The sequence below is a fragment of the Neomonachus schauinslandi genome, chromosome 8 (assembly GCF_002201575.2).
Source record: "Neomonachus schauinslandi chromosome 8, ASM220157v2, whole genome shotgun sequence".
Taxonomy (NCBI): Eukaryota; Metazoa; Chordata; class Mammalia; order Carnivora; family Phocidae; genus Neomonachus; species Neomonachus schauinslandi.
This window is the reverse complement of record NC_058410.1, coordinates 26,432,214-26,444,459: the sequence shown is the minus strand read 5'-3', so window position 1 is coordinate 26,444,459 and position 12,246 is coordinate 26,432,214. Positions and strand designations below refer to the sequence as shown.

The following is a 12,246-nucleotide window of genomic DNA, read 5'->3' as shown; positions in this document are numbered from 1 at the left end:
CACGTTTTAATTGGCTCTAGTTTTTAAAACAAGTAGTAATATTACCTCTATCTTGCCACACCTCAAAATATTTTCCCCTCTTTGTTTTGCTGACATCAATTTATTCTACTTCCTTGTTTCTCAAAATACTACTTGTATTATTTTTCTGCTTATAAAAATAATTCTTCTCTCATGAAATCTGGCTTCTTACATCCAAAGCCTTCCTTGACACTCCTCTTTTGAAGGTCACCAATGGCGGCCTAATGACCAGTTTAGTAGCTTTTCTTCAGACTCTCTTGCCATCTGCAAGCCTCATGACGACTGCCCATCCCGACTTTCTTCTTCCCCAACTATTCTTTTGCCAACTTCTCCTTTCCAGCCCCCTAAAATAAGGCCTTCCAGGCTCAACCCTGTGCTCTCGCCATCCTCCACCTCCTCACTCCTGCATTTTCACCCCTTGTGCTGTGGCTTCGGCCCTCACCTCTCTCCTGAGTTCTAGGTGACCTTTCCAGGACCCCCACAAACACAAGAGTGTTTAGAGTCCACTGAAATACGAAACATAGAAAAAGAGCTTTTCATAACATTACCATTTGTCTCTGAAAAGTCAACATCATTGAGTTAAGCACCAGACTGTGTGCTGGAGTTGCACAAATGACCAGGTCCTGCTCCCGACGGTCTTGCTGTCCAGGGAGATAAATGAGTAAACACAATTACAAAACACAGACTAAGCAGTTTAATGGAGGCCTGTAAGGTTTTGTGGGAATGTATGGGAAAGTATAGAAGGCGTGCCCGAGCCTGCCCTGGAAAGTCCAGGAAAACCTCGTGGGGTTCTCAGACACCCACAAGATGACTCTTCCAGGGAAAGGGCGTCGGTCAGGTGTAAAAGATTATGATACGGTAGGAAGAAGGACGAGACCAGGACACGCAGCGGCGGCACAGTAAGAGCATGGGTGGAGGGGTAGGAGGCATGAGGCTAGACAAACAGGAGGCAGATCAAGAAGGTTCTTAGATGCTAAGGAGCTGTGTGAGAGGAGCTCTTCGGGAATTTTTAACAAGGGAGAGGCATAATCAGATGTTTAAAGGTAACACCCAGGGGCAGGGGTGCGGCTCAGTGATACCACTCCCATCAACCTTGTTACTCACACATACATCTTATCTCTCTGGCCAGCTTTAAGCGTCTGGGGAAAGCAGCAACGTCATTCCTCTTTGACTCAGCCACAATACCCAGCCCAGTGCTTCACCTGCAGGATGCACTTTTTAGAAAAATTTTATGGCAACACAAACTTAGATTGTAGATAACCCAGTTTGTCAGGACATACGCTTAGCAGTAAGTTCTATCCTAGTGTCAAAAAAACTTCACATGTGTCACCCTTATGCAGCTAAGTACTAAGAGGTCAATCAGAATTTTGAGCTCAGAAGGGAACTTAGACATTATTGTTTTCCAGAGCAGGAAGCCAAGGACAAAAATGGGATACAATTTTCCAACATCCCACAGACTACTGGTGGCACTGGAATCAAATTCTGGCCTCGCATCTCATTTTCTTGACTAGTTAATGACAACTGAACAAAATGTCAATGCTGCTATGTTCTAGGAAAGATGAGACAATATCTTCCCTATCCCTGTTGAGTGGCTTTTTCCCCAACTTAATTCTAGATTCTAGACCTATTTTTATTTAAACTAGAAACTAAGTTAAAATTCTATATGAATGAGTCTAAGTAATTAAACGTTTCTTACTTATAAAATATTAAAAATAACCTTCCTTTAAACAGTGATACTTCCCCTCCTCCTTCTACCTATCAATTTTACCTAAGGATTCCTCAGGAAGAGCACAAGTAATGACCAGGCAAAGAGCGCTAAATCATTGGTCCCCTTCTTTTTCCCTTATCCCTTCTAAAAATCTGTGCCTAAAGTCCACTGAGGTACTAATGACCTATTATAGTCCTAAAAATATACACCAAATACCATTAGAATGAAATAGTTATAGATACTTGACACACCCAATGTCCCAAGATGTAGCTTCCCTCCTTTATTCTCTTAAACCTACTAGAGTTTCAATGACATCAGGACTGAATGAAGAGATTTCCAGAGCAAAAGTGAAGCCCCACCTTTAGGCATCCACAAGCTAATCTGCATTCCCTAAGTGAAAAGGCTAACAAAACCAAACCTGCCCTGGGCCTTTAGATTCCAGCGAGCCCTTGTCCCTATGACCTTTCTGAAAGTTGATGGCAGGCATCAAAGCATCAGAGCATCTCCTCTGCCCTCGGGATCTGAGATCCAAACAGACAGGTGTGGGCTGAGCAAGAAATCTGATTTCAAATCCCTACTTGGTCATCTATCAACTGCAAAGTAGCTATAAACTAATCCCTTCACTTCCGTGGGCTTTGGTTTACTTATCTACAAAATGAAAAGGGAGTTTATTAATCAGAGGATGTGGGAGGAGGTCCCTTCCAGCTCTAGCAATCTAGGCTTTTTCAGAGGTTGATGGTGGGTAGGAGGAAAAAGTCACCTTGCTTATGTGGATGAAATGAACCTGTCAAGTGTCTGTGGCTATCCTTGTCATCTGACGATGTTTCTGGTTCTGTTCCTCTCTCCTTCCTCCCCACAGTATATCTCTGGAGCATAACGGGTAGAAGGGAAAGGATCAGCTAAATCAGGATAGCCATTTGGGAAAGAGGGCTGAGATTTATAAAATCGTATCTGTATTCCATTGCACTTAAATTAAAATGCACCCTTCCCTTCACAAACACTGCTTCTAATTTAAGGGTCAGGTACTTTGAGATACTTTACAAAAGTAAGTTCATTTTATTCCCATGAACACAGATATGATGATCTTTATTTTACAGATGAGAAAACAAGGTCAAATTGTCAAAGAAATAAAACTCAAAATTAAACTCAAATCATAACAGGCAGGATTTGAACCCGTATGTGACCCATGCTCTAAGCAAGAACAATTAAGAGGTGTCTGGAGTTTAGGTCATATTCTACTTTTTGACCAGGATAATGGTTCTATTGATATCTGCTTTATAATTACTTATTAAAATGTACAATGTCTTAGGTATTTGTGTTATATATCATAATTTTTAAAAAGTGACAAAGAAGAAAAAGAATTCAATGTTTAGCACAGGTGGGCAAAGCAGGTGTTCATCTTGAGTATGTCCAAGGCGGTTTGCAGATGGATCATTCCAGGAGAGAGAGCTCTCGGTCAACATCCACAAGGTCGTACCTACAAAGGCATCTCCCAAACAGTCCTGTGAAAAGTGCCACAGGACCCCCAAGAGGCGCATCTACAGCCAAAACCATAGGACCCATGTGCCCAAGGCAGACAGATAAGATAGCCAAGTCACCTCATCAAATCCAGAGAGAATCCTGCAACCATTCCCAGAACAGACTTATCTGTCTAAGCTGAAGGTGAACTAGGAGGCTTCCTGACATAAAAGGTAGATGCAGTGACCCTTAGATAAAGTCAGTATGTCAGGAACGGTCAGAGGAACCTGTCTGAAACTACTTGGAAAACTTGTCCATAATTTTAAGAAAGGTGTACCATTCTCCAGCATCAAACAGGTTGGTGAACATACATGCACACACACACAAAAAAACTGCTGTTTTTAACCAGTTGGTACAAACAGTCATTTCTTCACATTGTAAATCCTCAATTCCTGTAATAAATATAATGCACTGACTGTGAATTAACACAGGCCAGATTCACCATTCCTGCCTGTGTTCACACTTCTAATTCTAGAGCCACAGAGCGGGCTGACCTGCTAAAATGTATTTCTTCAGGAAGGATAGCTGTGACTAGAGAACACTTTCGATACAACAACAGATGCTCTGTGAACTAATTCTGGCAGGAGTGGACATGAACACAGTAACTAAATTGCCTGTTAAATATACTGTGAGAAATTGTGTTTTTCTCTCTCCCAGGTTGGGCTTTTGGGGGATGGAGGCTTGAAAATAACATGTCTTTATTTCAGCCTTCAATATGCTCATCATTGTCGAATGAGGTCTACAGTTCTGAAGAAATAAAATCTGAACCTTTCATTCAGCCTAACTGTGCCCACCCCCATCCCTCAACTCCCATTTAATGTGGCCCTTTGACTAATGCTAAAAATTATCCAGATAGATATTTAGTTAGATAAAGGTTACCCATCATCACATCTAACTCAGATGAAGTTCATGAACGGTTCAAACAACTATGGAGATTAAAAGGGTAGAATTCTTCAGGAAATTCAGTTAAAAGATAATGGGATCCATCTTCAGGAATTAACTATTCACTGCCAGCCAGATGTCCTGTTGAGCCAAATATCAAAATACTATTTTTAAATCTAGGTACATGTTTGTCTTGTCATTAGCAGTAAATCATTACCTACATCTCTAGTAACAAATCAACAAAATCAAGTCATTTGGTCTAAGAGCATGGTCACCAAATTCTATCAAATTCTCCAGAGATTAGCCAACAACAAATACAAAAGATCTCTGCTCTATTTGGACCAGAATAGAGTAGACTTGCACGTAAAAGACCCCTGCTGCAGGCATTCCATATGCCACACGGTGCCCACCTCCTCTTTAAGGGCGGGATGAGAGCATGGGCAAGTGGTGGTGGTGGGGGGGTCTCCCAATGCTTTTCTTTTCCAGCTGACTGAGCTCTCTACCTGCCCACTGTACACCATACACATCTCCATTACACCATTGTCTATTCACTTCAATCTTGACACAAAGTAGCAAGCTCAGCTCTTTAAAGTTAGGGACCATGAACTTTTTTTTTTTTTTTTTAAAGATTTTATTTATTTATTTGAGACAGAGAGAATGAGAGACAGAGAGCATGAGAGGGAGGAGGGTCAGAGGGAGAAGCAGACTCCCTGCCGAGCAGGGAGCCTGATGCGGGACTCGATCCCGGGACTCCAGGATCATGACCTGAGCCGAAGGCAGTCGCTTAACCAACTGAGCCACCCAGGCGCCCCGGGACCATGAACTTTTATTAGTTCATTTAAAAACTCCTGGTATACCTCCCCCCCCCCACCCAAGAAGACAAAAGCAAACAAACAAACAATAAAAAACTCTTGGCATAGTACAGAACTGATGCTCAAATGCTTATTAAATTGAGTCTATTATCTGTCTTTATGTGCTAACTCAAACTTAGCTTTTTCATAAAAACATTTTTTAGTAAACCCATGCCTTCCTCACTCTACCGACCTTAAGCACTTCCGCATTACTTTAATAAGCAAACGTTTACAACACTTAGTTATTAATTTAACTAGTATTCATTGTATCATTTCCCTCCATATTTTATGATCCTCAAGAGGACAGTGAGCTCCCCTAAAACCTGACAAAGAACTTACACAATGAGCATTTAATGATTATGAAAAAGCACCACCTATTTAACATTAAAGAACAGTATTCCTTCCTTAAAATTATGGATAAGGTCACAGTAAAAAGAGAAGGAACAAAACAGATTACTCATTGTGAATAACTAGCTACTTTTCTATATTTTTAAGCAAATAACATTGAGGGCAAATTAACTTAAACTGATAGCTTTATATAACATCATACCTTAATAGTGCCATATATTCAGGGACTGAATTTTTTCTTTTTAATCTTCACTGATAATGAGGTAATAAATGCTCTGTACTTGTGTTTATTAACTCAGGTTGCGAACATGGTATATGGCAAGTGTGGGATGTGAAGTTCTGTGCATGTGATTAAAAATAAATAAAAGAAGTGGAAAACAACTCAGATGCTCTTTCTCATTTTATCTTCCTTATTCACTGTTTTAAAAGTTATTATTTATCTAAAAATCTCTTCAGGAGTATTTAAATCCAGACTTCAAAAGTTGAGCTCCAAGAATTTTCTGAAGTTATTAACTTTATTAATAGTAAATCCCTTCAATGAGGCATTTTAGGACATGAGAGCAACTGCTAAAGCATTTACCTTCTCAAAATAAAATTCAAGTGTACGCAAAACCAGTGGTGATGATATTTCACATGGATCTACTGAATAATCAAAAGGAAAATAAAATCAGAAAAATCTATATACAGATGTTCAATTTTCTCAGGGAAGAAAAGAGAAGCTCTGATCTGATACTTGCAAATACATGAAAGAGGCAGTGAAGCACAATTTCCTGGAGAGTGATCAAAAAACAGCCAGGCCTGAATACTCAAACTCACACATACCTTCCTGAAAGCATTCTCTACAAGCCAGACCATGCAGAGCTCTGTTGTTCGGAGCTCAGAGAGAAATGTTAACAATGGCACTGCCTCTGGGGTTTGTCCTGGGAACTGTGCCATTTAATATTCTTATTAATTATTTGGTGGAAGAAGGTGAGCTATGAGGAGAGAAGCTCTTGGTTGAAATGTACTGAAGATAAATCGCTAGGTAAGGAAGGGATGTAGAAGAAATTTAGGTTGGATTTAGGTACATCATGAAGGCAACAAAGGTCCAAGTACAATGCCAAGGCCATACAGAAGAGCCCAACTAATGCAATTCTTTTCATTTAAGCTTATGGTCACTAAATATATAGGTTAGGCGGGCTACATGAAAAGGGGGACCCAATAACCTCAGCTCTGGAGAGTCCAAAGCCAAGACTGTAGGATATGAGATACTGTAAGATACATGAGGTAATTGAAGCATTACAAGGAAGACAAAATAAGGCTATGATAAGTTATTCCTTTTTTCTTGAAGCAGAAATTATCTGCTTTCTCTAACTCCTATACAGCAATTTTTGGCACATCTCTTTGAGAATTTTTCACATTGTGATTTGTACTACAGAAATAAGTAGAAATTCCTTGAGAGCCAAGACACTGCCTTTGTAGCCAGCACTTCTGCCAGAATAAAAGATTTCCAACAAATGTTAAAGGCAATATAATACAGCAGTTAAGAGTAAGCGCTGGGAAGCCTCCGACTGTCCATGTTTAAATCCTGGTTCTACCATTAACTAACTTGCAGATCTCAGGAAGTTTCTGATCTGTGAGTCCGTTTCACCACCTATAAAATTTGCATAATAATAGTGAACAGGATTATTGTGGGGATTAAATGATATAATACAAGTAATGGGCTTAGAACTGAATCTGGCATATAGGCAAGTGTTTAATAAATATTAGTTGGGGTCCTCATGCTGGGTTTTCCTTGAATCAGTAACAGATTTCTTCTAGATTTAAGTCTTTCTCAATTAGATAAGATGCAGGACACCCAGTTAAATTAAATTTCAATTTCAGATAAATAACATAACAAGTACTTTTTAAGTTGTTGGTTTTTTTTAAGTGATGTCTACACCCAACGTGGGGCTCGAACTCAAGACCCTGAGATCAAGAGTCACATGATCCTCCGACTGAGCCAGCCAGGAGCCCCAACAACAAGCACTTTTTAAAATAAAACGATGTCCCGGGGCGCCTGGGTGGCTCAGTTGGTTAAGCAACTGCCTTCGGCTCAGGTCATGATCCTGGAGTCCCGGGATCGAGTCCCACATCGGGCTTCCTGCTCAGCAAGGAGTCTGCTTCTCCCTCTGACCCTCCTCTCTCTCATGCTCTCTGTCTCTCATTCTCTCTCTCTCAAAATAAAAATAAAATCTTTAAAAATAAAATAAAATAAAATAAAATAAAACGATGTCCCAAATATTGCCTGGGAGGAGAAAACTGGGAGAGGCAGCAGCATCTGGTAGAATAAGAACATTAGTTTGCTTTTTTAAGGAAAAAGTCTCTGAATCTTAAAAGACATTCCTTCCTCTTTTAAAGAACTTCTTTACCACTTTTAAGAAGCCCTTTCCTTGCCATACATTTACACTTCTTAACATCCACAGTAAATTGAAGTAAAAAGGAAACTTTTAAACTAGATATAGGAGGATACTCTTCCTATAATTTCCTACCGACCACCGTGTACTCTGCCCATCTGTTGCAGAACCTACGCTTCATAGGAGAGCAGTTGGGTGCTGCCCAACTCCTGATAAAACAAACCATTTTGAACTCTTTCAAAGTCTATATATAGGTCCCCTGTCCACCCAACTTGAACTAAACAGAACAAACCATTATAAAGTATTAGCTTTAACAAATTTGCCCTGAATACCTACAATGGTTTAAAAAAGGCAGTAGCAAAATGCCGCATGTCAGCAGGGGTTTATTTGGATTACATTAGTACTGGTGGTTTGAACATGCTGAAGAGTTTCTAAGCAGGGGTGGGCTCTATGAGGACAGATTTGCATGTCTGTAAACTGGCAGGTTTCTACAGAGACCAGAACCTATTTGGCATGTATTAGGCTGGAAGTTAGTTAGGATCGCTTGTTAAAAAAAAAAAAAAAAAAAAAAACACCAAACTATTTTTTCACTGTAAATATAAAGATCTTCTTTTACAAAGAGCAATCACATTTGTGCTTTACATTCTAACTGTCAGTAGTCCAAGAACAGCAAGCTTGCAGGATGCAATCTTACCCCTCAATACTGATTTGAGGTTGAGCTTGGCTTGGCGGTGCAGGTCCTCTACACAGGGTGGTCTTGTGGTGGGAAGGAACACATTTTCCTGCTGGTGCCATGGTGCAGTGTAGTGGACCGTCCATCTACTCTCCTCTTCAAGGCTGGAGACAGCTGTAGAAAGAAAGGCAGAGTAAATTCTGGTGTCAAAATAAGCTTCAATGGCTCCAAATTCTTTCCATCAAGATGGATTCTTGGTGCCTAACACATCCATGGGGTAAGGGCCAACAAAGGGGGAATGGAGCAAATTCCGAATAAGGTTTAATCTTAGGCTCCGGGGGTCCTTCCCACAGTGTTTTGTCTCTAAAGGGAAAACTGAAACTGTCCATCATCCCCCACAATGTTTTGGTAGGATTGTTTCCTCAGTTAACTGCTTCCCAGCATTTTGGGCCCTCCCTCTACTCCGAAGTTAGAAAACAATTAAGAAAATTGATAGAGACCTCCAATTCCTACTTAACTCTGCCACAATGAGTATTCATCCAATTGTACAATGTCATTGCAACAGTAAATGTTAGATTGTCAAGACAGAAACAAATTTCCTACCAAGAGGTGGAGACCAAATCTTTCCCCTGTAAAGCAAACATCACTGTAATAAACTCAATTTTTAAAAAAAATTAAGCATAAACATTCAGTGAAATATATTTAAATAGCATATCTAATAGAAGTAGAAAACAATCTGTATTACAAAATTTTCTCCACATTTCCTGCTTTCATGGAGTATTTTTTGTTTATGGAATACTATTATATTAAAATATTTTTTAAAAAATTCCAATGCCATTGACCCTTCCCAACATAATCCAATTCAACTGAGTTTCCCCAATACAAAAGAGTATATCAGAGGGGAAACGGTAGGTAATCATGAAAGGTACCCTAAATCTCCATTGTAGTTTTCCTTGATCCCCCTAGGGCTTGGGATCTCTGTGTCTATTTTGTTTCTTCCTGAAATACAGACTGAGTTGGGGCTACCAGAGGAGCCCAAAATGAAGCTGACAGCACCAAATATATCCATCGACAATTTTTAACCCTTTCTATATATCTGCTGCTTATAAGCCAGATGTAGGGAGAGACTAGGGAAGTTTAAGAGGAAAACCCCCGTGCTGAAGCATTTCCTAGGGATGACAAGTAAAACCAGCAGATCCTAGAACTGTGAGCCAGGGGCAAGCCTTCCGTGACTGTGACATGATAGAGAGTGCACACTGAGCATACACATTTGTACAACATCGTATGTCCCTAGAAATGAAACTATAGAACAGACTCTCAAAATAAAATGAACAAGCATGCCTCAACTATTGAACCTTTCTATTTGAACTATTTCAAATTAAGTCAAAGTATCTAACTGCCCCGTATTATAGAGCTATTAACAAAGAACAAATGAGCTAATATATGTAGAGCATGATTGTGGCAGGAACAGTGAAATTAATCCAACAGAGCCCCTGACTTTAGACCTATCGCTGAAGGGGAATTTGGCCTCCTCCGCGCTCCTGGGAACCCGAGTCACAGGTTAGCACTCCCCCATAGCCCATCTTTTCTATAGTTACTAAATTCTGTAAGCCTCATCTCCAAATAATTCATTTCTCAAATCATCCCACCTTCTCCGTAAGTTGCTAAATGGGAAAATAAACACTGCGACTAGACAGCAAGCTAAGAACAGAAATATCTGTGTGCTTTCTGCTTTTAATGTTTGACAAAAGCAGCATGTAAATTAGGCACCTGGTATTTCACGTAACCTCTTGCTGAACAAATGTTTTGCATAGTGCATGTAATTATCAATCTTAATACATAAAGTCCACAAAGACAGGATGTAGCCCTTATTTACGTGCCTGAGAAGCTTGCACAGGGCAGAATTCACCATATGTCCCCCAAAGAGTAGCCATGGTTAATTGCAATGTTTTGTGCTGATGTGCATTTATTTGGAAGACTGAATTACCACACTTCATAGCTGAAAACTACTGAAAAGTGAAACTTCCTATTTGCCAATTACAAATCAAATCCATCACACCATCAGCCCCACTGTACAGCTACCAACTGGCTCCTATGAAATAACAGTTGTCTCTTCTCTGGAGCGTCTCACTCTTGCAGGGCAGATTTTAATCAGTCCATCCAAAGACAGCCTTCGACCGAGGGAGCCAGAGAAAATGAGCCCAGAAGGCTGTTCTTTGTTGCTTTCTCCAATGTCTCTCTTACCAATGCTCATACCCATCCACATTTATCTAGTTTAAATCACTGGTCCAAAAGCTAAACTAAACTAAGCCAACAGCTATATAAAAACAAAACCATGTATTTGTAAAATTTATACTCTGCAGAGAATGAAGAAGCATCTGGATTAAACAGACACGTAAACCAATGATCAGTACACAATGAGGCCATGCCACAAACACTGTGCACTTTACAGTGACTGATCAGTCTAGACAGAGTTTGTCCCGGAGCTCTGAAATACATAACAGAGTTCCAGGGAGTTTCAGAGGATCATCGCCAGCAAAAATACGTGATAGATCACACACAGCCTCCCTGCATGGTAAGCCAAAGAATCAAAAAAACATACATCAAGGCAGACATAAGGTAAATACCCCACCTTTTTTTTCAAAGGGCTTCTTTTGAGAAGCACAGAAGAAGTGGTTCACCTAAAATCCCAACCATAAATAAGTAAGACATGCTAAAATGACATAATTCTGCCCTAGAGTTATAAAAGTCTGAGGTATTTGAACAACTTAGTAGAGAACGGAGTTTAACTTGTGCTAATTATGTTGTTTCACATTCTAATTCCATCACTCAAAAAGATGAAGTAGTACAACACACACACACACACACCCATCAAGGGGGAAGGGGAGGAGAAATTACTTACTTTTTTTCTTAAAAAGTTTAATTAAAGACTTGATCTTTGCATTAATGAAGACCACCATTTCCAGGATGCCTACATAGGACTTAGAAATTTAAATCACATTAAAAGCTCAGCCCATCAGGCAGGTGGTAAGCTGTATCCTTCTGCTCCAGATTCTAACTTTCTTCCTTCAGTCTCAAATCCTTAGACATCTGTGGGTGGGGCTGATGTAATGTTGAGGTTGAGTTTATTGTCAGGCAGTTACAACCCATTAACAGTCCTTGAACCTGAAAAGCTCCCACTGAAACCTAATCTTTAAGGCTGAGAGCCGCAGTGACAAAGTGTACAGAAAGAAAGAGAAAGCCAATCAGTCCTTATCTGCATGATAGCCACATCAGTCTTTCTGCCTCGGTGCTCATTTATTCACGTTCTCTCCAACAGATCAGAAGTTTCTCCTCTCAATGAAAAGAGTGCAGATCTTCCTTTACGCAAATCAAGGTGAAGCAAATGTATTCCCCATTTTCACTAGGCTACTAGGTACAACCAGATCTGTTTACTGGAGCCCACAAGACTTACAGCGAGACTGTTTTGATTCTTTGACTCTCCGATTAATTCAGGCATTTGAACTGATTTGGGGATGGGGCAGTGGAGAGCCAAACTATTGCTTCCCCCAGCACGCCCCCAGGCCCTGCCTCCTACACCAAAGGAACGTTAACAAGCAGTAAAACTTTACAACAGAATCTCCTTGTAGCTGTACGTGATGACTTGGTTGCATTTTCATGCAAATTAGTACCTCCTGTCTTCTCACCCAGTAGTTTTTTGTTTGTTTGTTTGTTGCCAATGACTGATCATCAGCATTGCAATTGTACCCTAATGATTTACATCTGTGTATTTTAAATTTAATTATCTAAGCACCTGGTTTAAAAATTACATACACACACACACACACACACACACACACACACACACACACACACACACACACACACACACAC

The 12,246-nt window shown here is 40.1% G+C and overlaps 1 protein-coding gene across 1 annotated transcript in view; it reads right to left on the bottom strand.

Annotated features, from left to right (window-relative positions):
• The window catches only part of NHSL1 (NHS like 1), a 66,774-nt gene extending 55,441 nt beyond the window's left edge, over window positions 1-11,333 (bottom strand). Inside the window, exons 1-2 of the mRNA XM_044917192.1 lie at window positions 11,276-11,333; window positions 8,395-8,547 (exon numbers count right to left, since the gene is read on the bottom strand). Coding sequence (XP_044773127.1) covers window positions 8,395-8,547; window positions 11,276-11,333 — 211 coding nt within the window. The remainder of the gene's footprint in view (window positions 1-8,394; window positions 8,548-11,275) is intronic.
• Between the last annotated feature and the right edge of the window lie 913 nt (window positions 11,334-12,246).